The sequence below is a fragment of the Juglans microcarpa x Juglans regia genome, chromosome 1D, assembly GCF_004785595.1.
Source record: "Juglans microcarpa x Juglans regia isolate MS1-56 chromosome 1D, Jm3101_v1.0, whole genome shotgun sequence".
Classification (NCBI taxonomy): Eukaryota; Viridiplantae; Streptophyta; class Magnoliopsida; order Fagales; family Juglandaceae; genus Juglans; species Juglans microcarpa x Juglans regia.
The window spans coordinates 7082798-7104947 of record NC_054594.1 but is presented as its reverse complement, the minus strand read 5'-3'; the positions used below and the strand labels follow the sequence as shown (position 1 = coordinate 7104947).

At 37.6% G+C, this 22150-nt stretch overlaps 1 protein-coding gene and 1 pseudogene across 1 annotated transcript; one reads left to right on the top strand and one right to left on the bottom strand.

Annotated features, from left to right (window-relative positions):
- Positions 1-239: 239 nt before the first annotated feature.
- Positions 240-2525, bottom strand: LOC121258495. The gene is made up of 3 exons (XM_041160057.1): positions 1622-2525; positions 1305-1504; positions 240-803 (listed from the first exon to the last, which is right to left on the bottom strand). The coding sequence occupies exons 1-3, from the start codon at positions 2523-2525 to the stop codon at positions 240-242; spliced, it is 1668 nt and encodes a 555-aa protein (XP_041015991.1).
- An 11079-nt stretch (positions 2526-13604) lies between these two features.
- LOC121241237 lies at positions 13605-20489 on the top strand (annotated as a pseudogene).
- The last annotated feature ends 1661 nt before the right edge of the window (positions 20490-22150 follow it).

Genomic DNA, 22150 nt, shown 5'->3' with positions numbered 1-22150 from the left:
GAATATTACTGTTATTAATGGATGAACACTAATATTCTACTCTAGTATACACATGTTTTGCTTACACGTGTTTAGTTTCTAGCTAAACCCTTTACTTATTCTGCTCTAATATACACATGTTTTGCTTACACGTGCATTCCTTGTGAAAAATAGCGTGCGTAATCCTAACTTAAATCCAGAGTGTTACCGACCAGCTAGCACCTTTCTTTTTTATAGAAAAGCTACTTCATATTAAAATCTCAAATGAGATAACTGTGAATATATTGAGGATAATCCTCTACATGAATTGAGTCCTCAGATAAATCTAGAGAACTTTTTGCCAAACAATGTGCCACTGTGTTAGCTTGTCTAGGAACATGGCAAACAGACCAAGAAAGGTAAGTGCCTAATAGCTTCTTGATGTCTTGATAAATCAACCCCACCGTGCTCCAGTCTTCAGCTGCGCCATTTATGCCATGTACCACTTGTTTTGAGTCCCCTTCGAAGATGATGTATTTCAGACCAAGTTCAATACCAAACTGTACTGTTCGCAAGGCAGCTAATGCTTCTCCCAAGAGTGGATCAGGAAAGGAGTTACAAGGGCTTATGAGAGTTGCTGTCACGAGACCCAACCGATCTCTGATTGACACCCCGATACCCACCCTACATTTAGCCTTGTCAATGGCTGCATCCCAGTTTAATTTGTAGAAATTGTTTGGAGGCTTGCACCACCTGGCTGTACGTTGAATCTGAGAAGATGTCTTCTGCTGGTTTCTTTCAAGCTCTTCCAAGTCTGTAATGCTAGTGGAGACTAGTTTTAAGACCTGCTGAGGTGAGGTGAATTTGGATTAAAAAATGAACTTGTTCCTTCTGAACCAAAGTTCCTTAGCTGTGAGAGCTAATTTAGTATGTTCCTCTGGTGGAAGTGTGGATAGAAGCTCTGAAAGTAAATCATAAAATGGTGCTTCCTCAGTCTTACTTTTCTGTATTCTTCTTAAGCTAATACTCCAAACATCCTGAGCTGCTTTACACATCCATAGAATATGGGATACGGTTTCTGGATGAAGTAAACATATAGGACACAATGGTGAGTCAATGATCTTCCTTTTGTGCAAGTTTACTTTTGTGGGAAGGATTTCCTTAGCTGATCTCCAGAGAAACATTTTTATTTTGCTAGGGACTTTAAGCTTCCACAGTAGATTCCAAAGGACTGCGTGTTTGGTGTCAATGTCTGATGCTTGTCCCTTACTGAGATCATTCATAGAAACTTGGAGATGGTAAGCTGATTTAACTATGAAGATCCCGTTCTTAGTGCACCTCCAAACCTGCTTGTCATTGATGTTGCATGGACTAACATGAATTCTAGAGATAATAGCAGCCTCTTCAGGAGTGAAAACATTTTGAACCAGATGCAGATTCCACGAGTAACTGTCTTGATCGATGAGAGAGTTAACAGTAGCTTCAGGACTAAGTACCTTGGGAGGAGACTGAGACTTGTAAGATGTTGGAATAGACAGCCATCTATCTGACCAGATTTTCACTATGTTTCCATTACCAATCATCCATAGAAGGCCCTAGTGGAGTAATTGTCTACCTGCTGTGATACTTTTCCACACAAAAGAGTCACCTCTTCTGACTCTACCTGAAAAAAAGTCAGTTGATGGAAAATATTTGGCTTTCAGAACTCGAGAGGCCAGTGATTGAGTATTAGTGATGATCCTCCACCCTTGCTTAGCTAAAAGAGCCTTATTGAAGTCTTCAAAATCTCGAAACCCCAAACCCCCAACTTGTTTGCCTTTTCCAAGACCTTTCCAATTTAGCCAATGCATCTTAGAATTTTGGTTTTTTTTAATGCCCCACCAGAAGGACTGCATCAGTTTATTAATGTTCCTCAATATGCCTTTTGGAATTAGAAAAATGCCCATGCAATATGTAGGTATGGATTGAATGACTGATTTCAGTAAGACTTCTTTACTTGCTGGGGAAAGCAGGTTAGTTTTCCAGTTGCTCATTTGAACTTTGATTCTGTCAAGGATTGGAAAGAAGGCCCTTGATTTACTCTTTCCTATGTAAGAAGGCAAGCCCAAGTATCTTTCAAAAGGCCCTGAGGCTTTAATTCCAGCAGTGGACAATATAGAATTTTGGATCTCTTGCCTTGTGTTCTTGCTAAAAAAGATTGAAGACTTCTCAAGATTTAGCCTTTGACCCGAAGTTGATTCATACAAAGAGATGATGTTATGTAGCCTATTCCATTCCTGCAACTGTGCTTTACAAAAAACCAGACTATCATCTGAAAAAAAGAGGTGGTTAACAGACAAAGAGCCTTTAGTAATTGGGAAGCCAGATATTAAGCCCTTTTGTTCAGATTGATTTAGTGCATTAGTGAGAACTTCTGAGCATAAAATGAACATGTAGGGTGAGAGTGGATCTCCTTGACGAATACCCCTCGAAGGCTTAAGGGGAATTGAGGTGAACCGTTTAGAAGAATAGAGTAAAGTACTAATGCACTGCACAACCAGCTCAATCCACTCCTTAACAAACCCCATCCTTCGAAGCACATGCTGCACAAAAGACCACTCCAGCCTATCATAGGCCTTGCTCATTTGACTTGGTATTAAGGAATTCTAGAACAGCAGCAATCACATCATCACCAACAGTTTGCCAGTGGTTTTGGAAGAAAATAGCAGGGAATCCATCTGGTCCCGGGGAGCCCAGAGGATTCATATGAAAAATGGCTAGCTCAATCTCCTCTCTAGAGTAAGCTTTTGTTAGGGAAGAATTCATCTCTTGCGTGACCGTTGGTCTGAAGTCTTCCAATAGAGAGTCAGGAGCTGTAGGATTGGAAGTAGTAAAGAGGTCTCTAAAAGCTGATTGGAATTCACTCCCAATGTCATCCGGATTTGTCAAGGTCTGTCCCATATCAGTTTGGAGTTTTTGTATAAGATTTTTCTGTTTTCTAATCGATGCACATTTATGAAAAAATTTGGTGTTCCTATCACCATCTTTGAGCCATCTCTGCTTGGCTCTTTACCTCCACTTAAGATCCATTGCCTCTAAAGACACATCCAATTCCTTCTGTACAATTCAAATCTGATCATTATCTAACCCAGAGTTGGAAGCTTGCAAAGATCTCAACAGTTCAATTTTGGTATTTAATTCTTGTTGATGAGAATTTCTAAAGAAATTATACCACTCTCTCAGTTGGTTTCTGCATCTCTCAAGTCCCCTTCTAGTGACATTTGCCTTAGAACCCGATTGTAGTGAGCCTTGCCAAGCCCTTTTGATCACAAACTCACAACCCTCCTGTTTGGCCCACGAAGCTTCATATCTAAAAACTCTTTTGTTTCTGATAGAAGAGGGAATAAAGGAGGAGCTTGATATGAGAAGAGGGTTGTGATCAGAACAAATGGTAGGGAGGATGGAAACTGAGTTAGAGTAAAAAAGGTCTTGCCATGCACAGTTTGCTAGTTCCCTATCCAATCTTTCTCTTGTGAAGTTAGGACCCTCACGGTTATTGCACTAGGTAAAAAGGGAGCCCTCAAAGCCCAGATCACCAAGTCCACAAGAGGCAAGGGTCTGTCTGAATGCTTCCATCTGATTAAAAGGTCTGGGAGGACCACTTCTTTTTTCACCATGAGAAGTAAGTTCATTAAAGTCTCCCATGCATAGCCAGGGAGTATCTAGGTTCACTTTTAATAGTCTTAGAAGGTTCCAACTTTTTTTTTTTTTTTTTTTTTGCAGTAATAGGTTGACCATAAAAGCCAGTAATAATGAAAGATTTTCTTGCATTTTCCATTTGGACTTGGAGAGATATATGGCTAAGGGAATAGGACAACAGATTGGCAGATGTTTCTTGCTTCTAGAAAAAAGCTAGGCCACCACTTCGACCTATGCAGTCCACTATGAAACTGCACTCAAATCCTAGCTTGTTTCTTATGAGCTCTATTTTTCTCTTTTACATTTTGTTTCTATTAAAAAAACTAGTGATAGGGACTTAACTCTCACCAAAAGGTGGAGTTCTCTAACTGTCTGAGGGTTCCCAAGCACTCAGCAGTTCCAGCATAAGGTGATCATGGAGATGGGCAGTGCTGTTGAATAGCCACTGCCAAAGTGTGTTTGAGTCTTTTTGAAGATCCCGTGGGTTTAATTGTCGAGCCCTTGATTCTTTTTTCTTTTTGGTGGTTGCATTTCCAGCATAGGGGTTGGACAAGCTTGACACAGCATTCAAGCCTGTCTTTCCACGAGCTCTTCTTTTCCAGTTTGACAAAAAGGGAGATTTTGTTTGTAACTTTTGGTCTAACTGGGAGTACAGAAGTGAAGGACTTACTTGGTGAGTATCTGCTACGAGGGCCATATTGGTATCCAAAAACATTGAGTCTGACTGCCTGCTGGAAAGTGATGTCCTGACTACTTCAATTGGTGACCCCTTGAGACAAGTTGGGGTTGCTTTTTTTGACTGTTGACACCTGACACTATCCTTTTTTGACAAAAGTTCTTCATCTCCCCTTTCCTTTTCCAAAGCAGAGTTTAAATCTACAGGATCACACGGGACTATTGGCGAAGAAATCAGCTGGCTTTTGAGATAAATTATTCCTGCCAAAATCAGACTCTTGATCATCACTGGCCTGCCAACCACTGCTTGTGGTCTTCCCCTCTGGACTGCTTGATTGTGTTTTTAGTGATTTGGCTTTTGAGATAGATCAACTTTGAGCCAAGGGCCATATTGAAGTGGTGACGCAGTATGGGTACTATCATCTGAGATATGTCTTGAGCATTTGAGCTGAGTGTGCAAAACTATACCATAGTGGTAGCAAAATGAGGGTAGTCTTTCGTATTTGAAGGGTATCCAGGAACGAGCATCGCCTACATTAATTACACAACCCCTTGTCAAAGGTTTAGAGAGGTCATTCATCACCTTCACACGTAGGACTCCCCCCCATGCTCTTCCTTTTTCATCAACATCCACCATGATGACCTTACCTGCACTGGTCTCGAGCTTCTCACCCGTTCTTTTGTTCATAGCAGCAAATGGGAGATCATGGAGTTGGAGCCAAAACGGTTTCAGAGAAAACTCGATATCTTTTAAGGCTAGCTTGCCTTTACACTCCTGAATACAAATTAAGTTTCTGTTGAAAGACCAAGGTCGATCAGTTAACACCCTGGTTCTCACGGTGGAGTTATGAAACTCGAGCAGGAACTTGTTTCTTCCTAAATCTTTGAAGGCTTCTTTATTCACTTCTCTGTCTGCAACTACCAGTGCAACAAGGCACAAGTTGCTGATGTCCTGAGAAGGCATAAATTCCTCCTCCGTTAGGTAGTATTCTTGATGTTCCTCTTCCGAGAGCTTGAGGCCCTTACAAAGATGAGAAATCTCCTCTTCCATGTGTGTAAGATCAACTGAGACAAGCAACAAACTCTATGTATCGAGGAGATCCAAGAGACACAAACTCTATGTTCCTAGGAAGCATAGAGAGAAAACCCCACCTGCTCATGAGAGAGGACTGGTCCTCGACCAGCTAGCACCTTGAACCATAGATCTTTGCCAAATTCTTTACTGAGGAATACAGCGCTATAGTTTGCTTTTTGAAACATGTTATTGGTTATATTAATTCTTTATAAAAAGATTTAATGCTAACTTTATAGAAAAATCACCACGCCATATTACTTAATCCAGTTAGAATCAATGCAAGGATTTAAACGTTTTAGTTGTTATCTAAAATTTTAAACTTTAGAGTTTTTATCTAAAATTTTAGTTGTTAGACGAGTAGATACATAATATAGGTTCCAAAGAATTTATAGTTGTTCGAATAATTTTCTTAAAACTTTTTAAATGATCAGTAAATTCTGCTCGACATTTATGTATCTATCTCTTTTTAAAATTAAGATAAGAATTATTAAAAATCTAAATTCAAAATAAAAATAGTTAATTAATCATATTAAGAAGATTTTATATTTACCTAATCAGTGGGTCCATTAATCATACGTGGATTCGAATTTGTGATGTCAATCAAACGAGGGTGTAGCTGGAGAGAGTCTCCCGATAAGGCGATTAGTTTTTTTTTTTTAAATTGTTTTCTATACTTGTTTTATATCCTTGACCATTTTTTTAAAAAATAATTTATAACATCATTAAAAAATACTTTCTTAATTACTAAGTAATAAAAAAAAATCGAGAAAATATCTCGGGATATAATGCCCCGGTAGGGGTGGGCAACAGGGCCACATCCCCGTTCGCCCCGCCCCCGCCCCCCGCTTTGCACTCCTCCCATTTTTAATATAAAAAATTATAATTTTTAATATTTATATAAATATATTGTATATAAATATATACAATGTGTTAAAAACTTGAATTCAACTTCAAGTTAATGGATTGCCTTGGCCTCCTATATAATGGTTGGTCTAGGAGGCCTAGGCAATCCAAAATATAATTCTAATAAGTTTATATTTTTTTTAATGTATAAATATAACTCTAATGGGTTGAGCGTGGGAACCAGCATGGTGCCGGGAAGGGTGCCCCCTCCCCGCATGGCCCCCCACCCCGCACCATGCGGGTAGCACACCTATACCCCGGTCATGCGAGGGGTTGGAGAGTTACTACCTTTCAATTAAAATTATATTTCACAATACAGATGTAAACTCCAATTTCTCAATTACACATATATCTCATTGTTCAAAATCGACTATCTCAAAATCATTAAAGTAAGACACCACCAAGCCTTAAAAACAAATGTTAGCCTTTTAGAATATCAGATCGATAGAACAAAACAAAACCATTGAATAAAATCTCCAATAACCCAAGTACCATCTTTGTACTTAATCCACTATGCTCATGTAGCCTTACACATACTTTCTACTCTTGATCCTCACTTGAACAATGAAATTTATTTGAAAAATATTGTGGAGATAATGAGTGAGTTATCAACAACTCAGTAAGCAGAGAACATATACTAGTGTGTAAATAAGAACATTTACATAGTTCAAAATACAGAACAAAATATTTTTATTTACAGAATGCAGAATCAGAACATGTTATAAAAAAATATCAGAGTGAAAATTCAAAAATATTCTTATTCAAAATTCTTTTGGCACAGCATAACTGAAACATCATATCATAATAGAGTTTCATGTTCAACCCCCATGGTAGAGTTGTGCAAATCCCGGTGGCCAACCGAGCAGAAACATAATGTGAATATTCAAAAGTTATTTGGCATAACATATCTGATTCGTCATCATCATCATAACAGAGGATCTTATCGTAACAGAGGCCATGTATAACCCTCGTGGTATTGTTGTGCATCTGCAGATAGTCAAGTAGAACATAAATCACTCTGTCACCTAAAAGGTGTGCACTTAAATAGAGACCGTTACTATAACCCGTGGCAGGGTTGTATCCACTACTATTACCCGTGGTTGGGTCAGAATAGAACAGAAACAAAATACCACTATTATCGCTAGTGGCAGAGCCGTAACTGAATAGAGCATAAATAGAATTAGATATAGAACTACATAGTCATGCTAAAGGTTTTAGAAATCACATCATTTTATATCAGAGTACAAAACATTTTCACAACAGAACATAATCAGATCACAAAAACATAATTTACGCACAAAATTTCATATTCGCTCTCTTTTGCATAGTTCAAAAATAAAATGCCAAAAATAAGCTCATGTCTACACCAGTCATGCTAGAAAATATTTTATTCTTATATAATATTTCATGAATAATGCAGAACAAATAATTGAGGTAGTTTCACATTTCTTTTTCATAACAAAACATGCATATTTTTCAAAAATCAATCTCATCCCATTTTATTTTTATGCAAAGTCTAGCATAGGAACCCCGCTTACCTAAACTTCTTCGCTTTTCATAAATTTTCCTCAATAATGCTAAACAAAAATTACTCTTCACCTATAAAATAATCACGTAATTTTCATAAATTTTCAGTCGAACGCGTATTTCGATATTTAAACCTGAAATGCTAAAATTTACCTATTTTAATTCCTTAAAACCTTTAACCCTAAAATACCATCACTTCCCAAAATTCATCGATATCCACTTAGTTTCTCTGGCTAAGACATTAAAATCTAAATTATTTACCACTAAAATCTAACTATAAAATTTAAGAGTAATGTTACACGCAGTCGTGGAGTATGCAAGCGCCATGCAGTTGCTTTGAAAAAGAGTGGGGTCCACTATTAAAAAACTAATTTTTTTTGTGGGTCCCATATTTATTCACTTGTTCAAAGTGATTGTGCGGCACTTGCACACTCACGACTACAACTATCATTTCTCAAAATTTAATACTATTTAATATAATTATACAAAAAAAAATCTATTATAGTAAATAATAAAATTTCATTTAATAAAAATAAACTAGATTAGATTTAAAGCGTTCAAAATAAAATTACACGATTACTATTTACTTCTAAAATTAGCTTAAAAAAATTAATGCTTAAGAACATAATTTAAATCCTTTAAATATTTACTGTAAAAATAAAATTTCTAGACTATTTTGAAATAAAACTGAGTGTACTTATAAAATATAGTTCTTCTACAGGTACACGGGTTGGATACACATGAGGGAATCGACCAGCCAATATATTATAAAAAAAAATGAGAGGGAAATGTGTATTGAAATCGCAAACCTAGCCAAATCGAAATTAATCCCGTGTGCTTTCCAGGAAAACAAACCCAGCCAAATCCATGACAAAGGAAGCCATCAAATATGTCGTCGTTGTAGGTAGCCATCGTTAGCGTCGTTGTGGGTAGCCAGGCAAAGAAATCCATTGAATTTCCCCCAACTGGTGGTCATCGTTGTGGGTAGCCAAAAAGGTTTGATTCGTTTGAGAAGGCAAATAAGGGAAGTAACAATATTGGGGTTGTAGTAAACCCTGTTCGTCTTACAAGCCTCGGAGAGTTTGGGAGCCCTCAATTTGTAGTTGATAAGCCCATGATGAATAAAAAGACTCGCTTACTGGCCACAGCAGAACTGGTTAACACATCATGAATGAAACCAATTCTCCCTTTATTAATCCTTACACAATAATAGCTTTTATTTATAAATATGGGGGAAAAACAAAAAAGTCCAACAAATAAAGTATTGAAACTTTGGGAAGACTTAAGAGGGAAGGCTGAGGATGCAATCGAATTAAGCAAGCTACCTCTGTTGTTTGACACTTTAAGCTCCAAACATCTTGAAAAGTTGGTAAAATAGTTGGTTCAAGTAGTGGATTGTTGCATGGCTAAACGCATGAGAATCCATAAAATGAGTACTTGGAGGTAGCCTTTACCTTTGCAATCGAGTCTCTGCTCGTTTGATGCTGCATAAATTAAAATATTTATGTGTTTAGAGAATGGAGCATGGTCAGTTACTATATATTCATTCATAATTTTAGTTTTTTGTTTTCTTTTGTAACCTGCCCTTTTTATGGTGGTATTGGTTTGGTATTTGGCTTTGGTTTTGGTGGCGAAGCTTCTTTACTTGGGATGGGTACATTTGTTGCCTGTAAAAATGAATGCAGAGAGATGGGAGCAGAGATTTGCTTTGTGTTGCATCGAAGGAAAGGGAATCTACAATTGAAACGCAGAGAAGGGAATTTGCAAATGAAACGCAGCGTTTCATTTATCCACATGTTGGCCCGTGTATGCGGGGGTTACCCCTCTCAAGTGCAAATAGACTTTTTGTATAAAATATAAAGTCGTACATAAACAAAACAGCCCAAACCCAATTGTAAAAATAAGGGCATAAACTTAATATTAGTTTCAACTCCCCCTTTACCAGAGACAAAAAAATATTTCTATTTTGCAAAACAAACTTCATTACGTAGAGAGGAGCCATGCACGGATCTTTACCGTGAGGCTACGTGTGCTGGCGGTCTGGGTGGATCTCGACGGCGGCACGGCTGGGTTCAATGGTGGTGGGACTTTTGAGAGAGAGAGAGAGAGATGCATGAGGGGGAAAGGGGAACAAAGAGAGAGCAAAGCGTGAGGGAGAGAGATGAAGCTCACCATGAGACTGAGGACGTGCGACGGACTGGGGTGCCAGAAAGTTTGTGGTGGCGGTGTGGTGGTTGCAATGGCTGGCAAAAGGAGAGGTGGATGCTCTGTTTCATGGAGTTAAAAACAGAGGCCTCTCGGATGGCCAGCGATGACTCCGCGTGGGCTCACGGCTGGGCTATGACGGTGAGGTTTTGTGACATGCTTGGCTCCGGATGATGGTGGCCAGCCGTGGTGTGTTACGATCCCACATCGACTAAGTATGAGATTGGTTGATAGTTTATAAGCCCCTAGGCACCATTCCCTTGTAAGCTAGTTTTTAAGGATGAGTTTTACCTTATGGGTTCATAACAAATGATATCAGAGCCACCCCACGTCTAAGGCCATGTTGCAATGGTTGCAATCATGTGGCACGGGGGGTGATGCTGGCATGGTAGTGTTCACCCTGAGCTAGGAAAAGACCTAGCACACAGCCAGCCCGTGTGAGCGCCGGGATCGCCGTGGACGTCAACTGCGGAGTGTGGTGGTTGTTACGATCCCACATCGACTAAGTATGAGATTGGTTGATGGTTTATAAGTCCCTAAACACTCTTCCCTTGTAAGGTAGTTTTCAAGGGTAAGGTCTACCTAGTGGGTTCATAACATGGTGTAACAGTTGCACGTGGTTGCTGAACTTCATGAAAGGCGGCCCAACGCAACAGCTTGTTGCTTCACTGAGATTGTGAAGGGGAAGGTGGTGCGCGGTGGGTCTTTGGGCCTTGGTGAGTGGAGGTGGCTAATGGTTTGGTGGAACAATCGCAGTTCACGATAGGGAAAATTAAGTGCTCGGTTTTGAAGAGGCAGTAGCGGCAGAGTGCTATGGTAGTTTTCTACATGCTGATGAAGATCTAGATCTGCATATTTACGTACATAGTTGACTGGAAACCCTAAAGAAAAAGAGAGGGAGAGACGTGCATGTGAGGTGAACGTGGTGAAGGCAACCCTAGTTTGTAAAACTGATGCACAACTGCTTATCGAGTATATATCCATTATACGAATGGTTGTCATGAAAGTGATAGAGAAACTGACGTGTATGGACTATGGAGGGATGTGATGGAAACCATGCAAGTGGAGAAGTTTGGCATGAGATCTAACGGGCTTGGGCTTTTTGACTCATTTCAAAAAAGAAATTTGGGCTCATGTCTAGTAGTGAATCAAGAATAATTAATAGATTTTTTCTTGAGTTTTGAGCCTCGATACAACTCTAAAAATAAATCAATTTGTTCAAAATTTTTCTTGACCCATAAAATATTTTCAACTTAATTATCAAATCCATTGATTTTTTTTTTAATTTTTTATAAAAGGGGCTTGGCTGGACCGAGTCCTACACAGAACCACCTCTCTGTGGCCCAAACATTTTCCTTTTCTTTATAATTTTCTAACATTATAAACAAAATCAGCATTTATTAAAAGAAAATAAATGTGTATATATACCAATAGAATAAAAACTCGGAGAAATATAAATATGAACGCTTTCAGAATTTATTTTAAAATTTTAAGAGACAAATAAGATAGAATATCTCATGGAATACCCTAATTGAAATTTTTTTGGTGCATAATTTATAACAATAATCAAGTTGTGGATTAAATAAGTTAAGGTTTTGAACAATTTGCTAGCTACATGAAAATATATTTTTATATTGATATGCCGAACGTAATGTGTCTAGATTCAAGTTGCATACTTTGCATTAGCAACAATAAAAAGTCAATGAGACAAAACGATATATAACTTTAACAAACACAAATATATAAGAGAAGGAAAATTATCTATCATTTTTACGATTGTTTTGTTTTCCTTATTTTTTTTAAGGATTTGTTTATGTTTATTTTTAATATTATATTTTTAGTTTTTTAATATATTTTTTTAAAAAAATACTTTAAAAAAATTAAATAAAAACTTATACTATCGGTACACCATACGCTAGTTGGAATTTTTTGTGTGCATAATTAATTTATAACAATAATCAAAAGTGGACTTTTGAACAAGTTTTTTTTTTTTTTTTTTTTTTTTTTTTTTTTTTAAACAAGTGGAGGGTGTTCGAACCCAAGTTCAACTGCTGGTAGAAGTCGCCTTTGTGCCAATTGGTCCAAAGGACAGTGGACTTCTGAACAAGTTATTATCTATTTGAAGAAGCATTTTTATTTTGATAGCGGCGGACGTTAGATTGATATTGAGATTCGGAGAAAGTAGAACCCATGAAGGTGCCACCACAAAGTTACAGAACTCATAATTTCATGGAGGCTCACTTTGGTGGCTGACTTCAGAGTCATCGCTCGCGCGAGCTTTCTTCCGAGCTCTCCGCCTTTTCTTCACGGAACTTCTTTGAATAAGGAAGACCATTTTTCTGGTTTCTCAACACCCGTTAAAGCAACACAAACGTAAGGAAGTCCAAATATGCTCCGTTCTATGCATTTTCGTTGATCACTCTCTGTTTCAGTTTTTGTTTGGTTGATAAGAAACGGTTAGAAAAGAAAAGAAAAGAATACTAACCGTAGAGAGCAAGACCCTTTACAGTTTACAGTGATATTGAGAGTTTGTTTGGTTCACCAGTTTCGCTTGGTTGAGAAGGTTGGCTTTTATTTTATTTTTTCTGTTTCTGATGCGCAAGGCGACAAAATTAGTTGATAACAGTATAAATTTCTTCATCTGATCTATTTCCTTTCACTCTACTCGGCAAACAAACAGAAAGTTGGGAGTAAAATCCATATTTTTGTAATACATGTTTCTTTAAAATGGATGCTCATCCAATACGTTCTTCATATTTTCAAGGATAAGATAAGAATTCATTGGAAGTACTCTCAATGGTAGAAAGTGATCAAATCGTGTTACGCATTTAAAGTTGTCTCCTGACTTCAGAGTTGACTAGTCCTTGCTCGGAAAAGTAATAAATATTAGTCATAAATTGCAACAATTATCACATTTCTTTCGGAGCACTTGTATTAGTTATTTTGTATATTAAAAAAAATTCTAATTATACATATTTGAGCTAAATAATAATAAAAGGACAATATTAGAGATTTCATTGGGATTCCCTTCAAGCATCCCAATTTTTTTTTATGTACTAATTAAGAAAATATTTTTTAATAATATTGTAAATTTTTTTTTAAAAAAATATTTAAATGTGTTAAAAAAATGATGTAAAAAAAAATCCAAAAAAACAATTTTAAATATTTTTTTCAGATCATTTTTTTATCACTTTTAAATATTTTAAAAAAATTTACAATATTATTAAACAACATTTCTTAATCACTACGTAAAAAAATAAAAAAAAATTAGAGCGGCATAAATGAACAGGATCTCTTAGCGGAATCTCTATCATTTTCTATAATAAAATATTATTATTTATTTATTTTTCTAATTTTGTATCTATTTATTTTACAATTAGCAAATTCTATCATTTAGCACCTATTATAATTTTTTTTTTAAATTCTAGCCGTTAGTGGAGAGAGAGAAGAATGAGAGAGAGAAAAAAAAATAATAAAATAAGATCTAAAAAGTAAATAATATATAGAAATATTATTTATAGCTATATTATACAAATACTTGTATACATGTGCAGATGGATAATTCATTAATAGTGCTCTTATATTATTCGTCTTTCACATTACGTAGCATGGAACATTTTGTAATTTCATTGTAGAGAATATCGAATTTTCTGAACTTCTACTTCTGCAGGGCCTGGATTTCAGCTTTTGATCTCTGTAACTAAAGTGTGTCAAAATCACGAGTTGGGCTCTTCCTATTGGAGTTCTAATTAGCCGCAGGAATGGATTTTAGGCAAAATAACTTTGTAAGGTTAGTTTGTTCGAGCCCGAGTACTTCCCGCAATAGTCTCCGTTTATTCGCTCGGTTTCCTCTGGTTTGGAATTTGACACTTTAAATGCTTTCTTACAGGTTTCGAAGTTGGAGTTCGGAGAGTTCCATGAACGATGGAAAATATTCAAGAAACAGTTCTAGATCCACATTAGGCAGAATTTTTTAGAGTTTTCGGAGAGGATTTGAGAGAGTGTCTGAGACAATTAGCATCCCTAAGAAGATGAGAGTCCATGATCCGCAGGATCAATTTCTTCAAAGGTGGAACAAACTATTTGTGCTTTCTTGTGCGATATCATTGGCATTGGACCCACTATTCTTTTACATCCCAGTGTTGAAGTTAAATGACGAGGAGACATGCTTATATATTGACAGAACGCTGGCAATTATTGTTTGTGTTCTTCGTTCAGTCACAGATGCTTTTTATGCAATTCATATATACTTTCAATTTCGAACTTGGATTGTCCTACCTTCTTCCCGAGTGTTTGGAAGGGTCAGTTGATTATTGATCCTATGACAATAGCAAAAAGATACTTGTCCACATATTTCACTGTCGACGTTCTAGCAATCCTTCCATTACCACAGGTATGCATCTAGATATTCAATCAATATAAAGTTTTTGTAGTTTTGGATCCCTAATTGAATTCTAACGCCTAGAGTGGAGTGATATAGATAGATAGATACATGATGTGGATCTTACAACACTTATATTATTGATTCACTTCATGCTCTTATCTTTCTCCCAGTTTTAAGTCTTAGAGTTCCTGGGATTGAATCCAATTTCTATAAGCTTGTTTATCACACGAACCCTATGGTCTTTATGCATTCAGCAAACTATTTTGCTCAGACATGTTCATATGTTTTAACTTCCATTTTTGTTGCTGCTACACCACATGAGGAAGTGAAACAATTTTATATCTCAAGGGAGAGCATTCACATGATAAGTACTAAAACTTATGCCCGTCTGAAGTATGCATCTGGATATGTTAGGACATTGGATTATGCACACATTGACAAACTATTTGGTTGTTATTAATAGCAGAATTGATTTGTTAGTTCATTTTTTGCTAGCTCTTCAGAATGATACTTCACTCAAATAATGCAGATATTAAATTCTTGAGATGCTTAAACAACTTCTTGGTGGCTGTAACCACGCTGAATTTTTGTGAATTGAATTGATTGGTGTAAAAGAAGGAACCATATATGATGCTGCTAATTTCAATTCTGTTGTGTTCTGCTGACTATATTTAGGTGGTAGTTTTCGTTATCTTTCCTTCATTCAAAAATGCAGTTCCAATTTTGGGGAAGGAAATGCTGAAGTACGTATCTTCTCCCAATATGTGCCGAGGCTTTTGCTGATTTATACACTATATGTAGAAGTAATTAGAAGCTCTGGCAGACTAACTAAGACAGCATGGGGTGGAGCTGCTTATAACTTTTTCGTCTACATGCTTGCCAGTCATGTAAATTATAGAACTTTTCTTTTTTGTCGTTGTTTTTCCATTTCTTCATCCTACTCCAAGGTTGTTTGCTAACAAATATATGTGATAGATACACTAGGTAATTGGAGCATTTTGGTACTATTTTGGCATTGAACGACAGGATGCGTGCTGGCAGAACATGTGTAGGAAAATTAACGGTTGTCGAGATAAAGATTTTTACTGTGGAAATAAACTTGACCAAGCTGGCTTTGTTGGTCTAGTAAGTCAGGCTTGCCGTATTGTCGAACCAAATGAAACTAAAAACTCAACTGATCACTTTGACTATGGAATATTTACTGGAGTTTTGAAGTCTGGGTTGTAGAATCAAGAAACTTCAGAGTAAAATTCTCTTATTGCTTCTGGTGGGGATTTCGCAGTCTGAGGTTAGTAATATCTAATTTCAAGGAAAAAGATCATGGCAAGTTCTTTTCTAAATTTGAAGATTTGAAGTGGGGGAGAGATGCATTAACTGAAGTGTGCTATAGGCGCGTATGTATGTAGATTTTACGGACAACATTAAATGTTCTATAAATATTGTAGACCCACATCATGTGTATATCTCTCTCGCTTGAGGAGATCTTATAGATCTTGTTATAATCATAAGCTTGTAAACATATGGCAAGGCATTTTTAACTTGTTCCTTATCTTTTCTCAGTTCTATAGGCCAAAATCTGGAAACAAGCACATTTTTTTGGGAAATAGTCTTTGTTGTTTGCATAGCCATCTCTGGGTTGGTCTTATTCTTAGTACTTATTGGCAATATGCAGGTAAGATTTTGGTCCTCATGGATTCTCTTGGAAATCTATTTTTCAGGCATTATGAGATCATTTCCATACACGTCTAGTTTTGTCAATCCATATGCATATGCACCTTATCTAAACCTTCCAACCGATGGTTTTATACAAAACCAGATTTTCATTAAATTATCAATATAAAGCAAAATTATTTGCTTAATTCAACCATCTTCAAATACTTTTGAGGCATGTTTATTCTCAATAATTATGCTGCTCTATTTAAACTTCTAACTGCTAGATTACTTGCTGAAATACGATATGGATTTGTTCCTTCTAATTCTATGCACCCAACTTTAACTAAAAACCTCTTTGCGGAACACTCATAGTTCTAAAATGGACTAAGGTGATATCATGTTTCTTGCTGTCATAGATATATCTGCAATCTACAACAGTGAGGAGAATACAAGAATTGAGGGTGAGGAAGACTGATACAGAACAATGGATGTCCTGATGTATGCTCCCTAACGACTTAAGGGAGCGGGTTAGACGATATGAACAGCACAAATGACTACAAATAAGAGGTGTGGAGGAAGAGAATCTCATCCGTAATCTTCCTAAGGATGTTAGAAGGGACATAAAGCGCCATCTTTGCTTGGATCTTCTTCTAAATGTGAGTACTTTCCTTCAATGTTTTGTGCATCTTTTTGTCCATTTTCTTTTTAGTTACAGTGTTCATCGAGATAATTTTTTCTTTAAGGTTCCCCTGTTGAATGAGATCGATCAACAACTGTGGGATCCAATGTTGGACCGTCTCAAGACAGGGCTTTACACAAAGAACACCTACCTTATTCGTGAAGGGGATCCAGTAGATGAGATGATCTTTATCGTGCGAGGAACTCTAACCACTTTTACTACCAATGGTGGAACAACTGGTTTTTTCAACACTACTGAACTTAAATCTGGTGACTTTTGTGGTGAAGAGGTTCTTGCTTGGGCCTTACCTTTCCTGTCCTCGACCGCATTCCCCATTTCAACTAGAACAGTGGTGGCTAGAACAGAGGTTGAAGCCTTCATTCTAATGGCAGAAGACTTGAGGTCTTTGGCCTCTCAGTTTCTGAAACTTCGTAGCAGGGAGTTACAGCACGCTTTCAAGTAAGTCTTCAGGCCATGCTTACTAACTTTTTGGATAATTATTCCATGGTTTTTTTCTTGCTTTGTTGTACTTTAATTGTCACAAGAATTATTTATAATAACTTGGAAAGATATTGAAATGTTTAGTGAAAAGAGAACTATAATCGCTATTGGGACTCTGATAATCTTTCTCATTTGCGTGAATTTCATATTGGAACTGTGTAAAAATGACTTTCAGGTTCTACTCCCAACAATGGAGGACATTAGGGGTGTTCAACCGGGATCCGGATCCGGATATCCGGGTTATAACCGGATTTAATCCGGGTTTAATGTTTTATTTTTTTAAAAAAAGACTTTAAAACTGAAAAAAATATTTTTAAAGCACTTATTTTCTTTAAAAAAATTATGATATGCTTAAATTGTCCAGATTTTTTTAAAAAAATAATTTAAACACTTTTAATAAAATATTTTTATAAAAAAAATAAATTAACAAACAAAATAAATAAAAATACAAAATAAATAATATTGTTGTTACATCACAATGCAAAACATAAATTTACAAAAAACAAAATAAATAATAATACATCACAACTAATTAACTAAAACATAAATTTACAAAGAACAAAAGAAATTATAATACATCACAACTAATTAAACTAAAACATAAATTTACAAAGATCAAAATGCATTAGTCTTCACAGTTATCTCATGTTCTTCTGCATACCCCCAACATGGCCATACATTGTACTCGTACATGGATAGCAAAGGCTTGTGGAAAACGGTTTACTTTCATATTTATCCTTTAGGACAAGGAGTCTGTCTTCAGGTATGACCCCACAGCAAGTGCCGCCCCAAGGGGAATGCCATTTCCAATGCTCTGCAGATGCCATGATAACAAAATCAGTCAAGGTAAACTAGTAAACAGGTTTTTCTTTAATAAAATATTATTGTAAAAGCACAACAAAGCATAAATATTATTGTAAGAGCACAACAAAGCTAATGTTTTAATTCTTCCTTTCATTTGCTTTTCTGTTGACAGTGTAGATCATTCTCAGGTAACAAAACAGAGAAACCAGATTCACATATAGCATAGGTCCTAGGATAGAAATGGGTAAGTGCTTAACTTGTCTGTCTTGTTAACAAGGACATCACATGCCAACTTGTTTTTCTGATGACCTCCAAAGTTAAAAGAGTTTTTTTTATACATGTGGGGAAGTGGGTTTCAAATTCCATTTCATTTGAGTCTAAAGCCTGTTTCTTGATCCATAACTACATGACCTATCACAACCCTGTTTCTACAGCATTCTTGTTACAGTAGGTCAAACATATATCCCTTCTAATTAGATCAATCATTCAACATGTCATGGCTTATGGAATTTCAGATAATTCTAATGCATAATATAAACACACTGTCAAATGGAGAAGAACACCAGGTTTTTGTTTTTTGGGTCATTAAGTGACAGCAAAATACTATAAAGATTTTGTTCTTCATGACAAAGAGTTGGGAGATGTAGTTGAAAACTCTATAGAGTTCCACTTACAATGTTTCCTAGATAGAACTAACTATGAAATTTCAAAAACCCCATAAAACGTTCAAATCTAGAATGGCAACCAAGATTCACAAACCAAATGGTTATGGAGTTAAAACAAAAACGAAAACCCAGATCTAATCAATCCATATCTACAAAAACGAACTCTCCCAGCAACCAAACACAAAGAACATGGAGAAATTTAAAGTGCATACAGACCTGCCAGAGAATGACAGGGTTGGAAGTCTTTGCGAGAAGAGGCTTTTGGGTGCTTTTGGGTCTTCTTTGCTGCTTGCGATTTGGGTGTTTTCAGCCATTTTCTTGTCAGGTCAAAATCGATTTTGGATTAGAATGTGGGGTTTGGAGGTGGCGGTGAAAACAGAGCATGTAAAAATGAGGGGTTTTGAGTTTTTACATATATAAAAAAATTTGCAACATCAGATCTTGTCTTCTCGTTATAGGATACAAAATTTGTAAATAAAAAATATTTTCAGTAGAAAAAACAAAACCAACATAGACACAAATCCAAACCCGAAAGAAGGAAAAAAAAAAGAAAAAGGAAAAACATAGATAAGCCGACAGAAACTTAGATCTATAAGCACATGAACTCAGATCTACAGAAACGCTTTTGCTGGAAGATTTTAAAAATAAACAAACCCAAAAAGCAGATCTACAAACACATAATCTCAAATCTAAAAATACAAACTTAGAGAGAGAGAGAGAGGAAACTACCAAGTAGAGAGAAGAAAGTGACATTAACAGACGACGGCCACTGCTAGTCACCGGCAGCGATGGATTTGATGAAGGATGCTAGGTTTCGTTGGGGAGAGAGGGACGGGGAGAGAGCGAGAGAGAGGAAGTGGTTGTGCGCGTTTAACATACGGGTTATGCTTTTAGGTTTTAAATTTTGTTAAAGCCGATTATGGATAACACCGGTTAAATACCGGATCCATAACCGATCCGGGTGGATATAAATAATTTTGTATCTGCCCGGATCCAATCCGGGTGGTTATCCGCCCGGATCATCCGGATTTTCAGATTTTTAACCGGACTGGAAAAAAATCCGGTCCGGATGCACAACCTTAGAGGACATGGGCGGCCTGTTTTATCCAATCAGCTTGGCGCCATTTTCAAGAGAGAAAACATGAAAGGGCTTTGTCTGATGCAGAAAATAGATTGCAATATGCTTTGGCAAATGAAGCTGGGACCTCAGGAAGTCTTGGTGCAACTAAGGAACGAACGAAAGGTGCAGGCAATACCAGAGTGCTACAACTGTTGCCATCGAAGCTTGTTGTGCCCAATTTCAACGTTGAAGGTAATAAATTATTAGGGCGTTTCAAGCGATTATTATGTAATTGTAGTTTATACAGTCACGGTTCATCATATCCAGAAAACATTGATCATATCTTATTTTTGTGAATGTGACTGCTGTAATCTCTTGAGTCTTGATAATGTATTATTTTATGGGGAAATAGCCTGTTTTATTTTTTTGAGATATTGGAACTCAGATTTTGGAAAATTGGCTACCCAGGTGACAATACTGCACAGGAGCCGCCTACTGCAGTTGTTACGGGGCCTGCTACTACACAGACATCAATAGGTCATCCTCCCAACATGGCTAATATTGTGCGCACAGAAATTTGTGCAGCACTTGAAGAGCATCGTGTGGGTATGGAGAGGATCATTATGCTCATCATGACTCAACTGACAGACATGGAGGATCGTATGGCTGCTATAGAGGAGGTCCTTAGGACTCGAAGTCATTAGTCTATCCAATAGCTACATTTCCATATAGTTTGTAATACAAATTGTTCACTATGCTTCTTAATTGATGTTTTTACTCCTTATAATACTCATTATAGTGAAAGAATATTTATAGTGGGCACTCATTTACCTTCTCTTAGAGGTTATAAAGTGGTTCTTAAACCACTTCATGAGGTTTGATGGCTGGCCATTAAGGGCCAGCCGGGGGTTACACTTAGAGGGGTTGTTTACATAGCCCCTCCCCTTTTGTATGAGACGCTTTTGTCACAAACAAAAAATCTCTCTCAAATGGTTCTCTCTAGTCCTCTCATCTAGGTTATGGAACGTGTGAGTGTTGCTATAATATTACCACGTAGTACACTCTATCATTGATGTAACGATCGTGGACGAGCAACGACGTTAGAAAATCTGTCCAACAACCGTATTATATCCGAGATATTTTCGACGAGATAATATCGTTTTTGCTGTATATTCTGATTTAGTTTTTCTAGATTTAGTTTTTCTAGTTTTTCTAATATTGGTATCTGAGCCAAAATTGGTTCCCGATTATATTTAATGTGCGTATTGTGATTTCTTTTACGGAAATTTTTTTCCCGCACGGTAGAAGTTTTTTTTTCTTCTTGTAACCATGGCTGCTTGAGAGGTGGTGGTGCACATCGGTGTTAGGCCACACAAGACAGCAGCACTGCCATGATAGAGGAGCTACATTGCGAGTGTCGTATGAAGCAGCGCAAGGTAGGCTGCTGCGGCAACTGGTGTCGTAGCCGAACCTGGCTGCGTTCTCCGGACGTGTACAGCATAGCCCACGGTGTTTCGCTGCCCAGGGTGCTGCGGCGGTTAAAATCCTTGGGTAAAGCGCACCTTGATGGTGCAGCACGTACCTGCACCGTGGTACGACGGAAGAGTGATCTCGCACCCATGAGAGTGCTGCGTGCAGTGCAACTTGAGCACACCGGCTGTATGCTGCGACGCCCATGCAGTTGCGCGCACCAGCCATGCTCTGCGCTGCACCATGGCTTACCAGGCCGTGTAGTACAGTGCAGCGGCACGGGGTGAGGAGCACCTGCAGTTGCGAGAAGCATCTAGGAGCGGCATGGCCAAGCTATATGCACAGCTGCGCACACCTCGACGGAGGCGCGGTCCTCTGCTGCGCGCAGAGCAACGCGCACCATGGTGGTGCTGCAAGCGCTGCCGCGCACAGAGCACGGAACCTCCATTGTTTTCTGTGCGGTGTGACAAGCAACGCCGGGTGGATGCAGGCGTGCAGTGTTGTGCGACAGTGCAGGTGCAACGGTGCTGTGCGACCGTGCAGGTGCAACAGTGCACCATGGGTTGCACACACCAGGTGGGTAGTAGCCCATGGTGCTGCCCTCGGCACAGGCGACGGAAGTATCTGTGTTGCATGCTGCGCCGAGTGAGGCTGCGCTGCTGTGATCTTTTGTTGCCACTTGGGGCAGCGGTTACAAGCCGCTAAAATATTTTTTTATCTTCCGTTACAAGAACACTGTAACCGTTGGGAGGAAGAAGATGAACAGTGAGTTCCATTGTGATGGACTTTGGTCTGGACTCAAATGGTTGGGTCTGATGTTTACGATTAAATCAAGTTTTCAGCCCGGCCCTTGAAAATTTGTTTTTGGAAAACCCATCTGTTTTTATTAAAAAAAAAAAAAAAAAAAACAGTT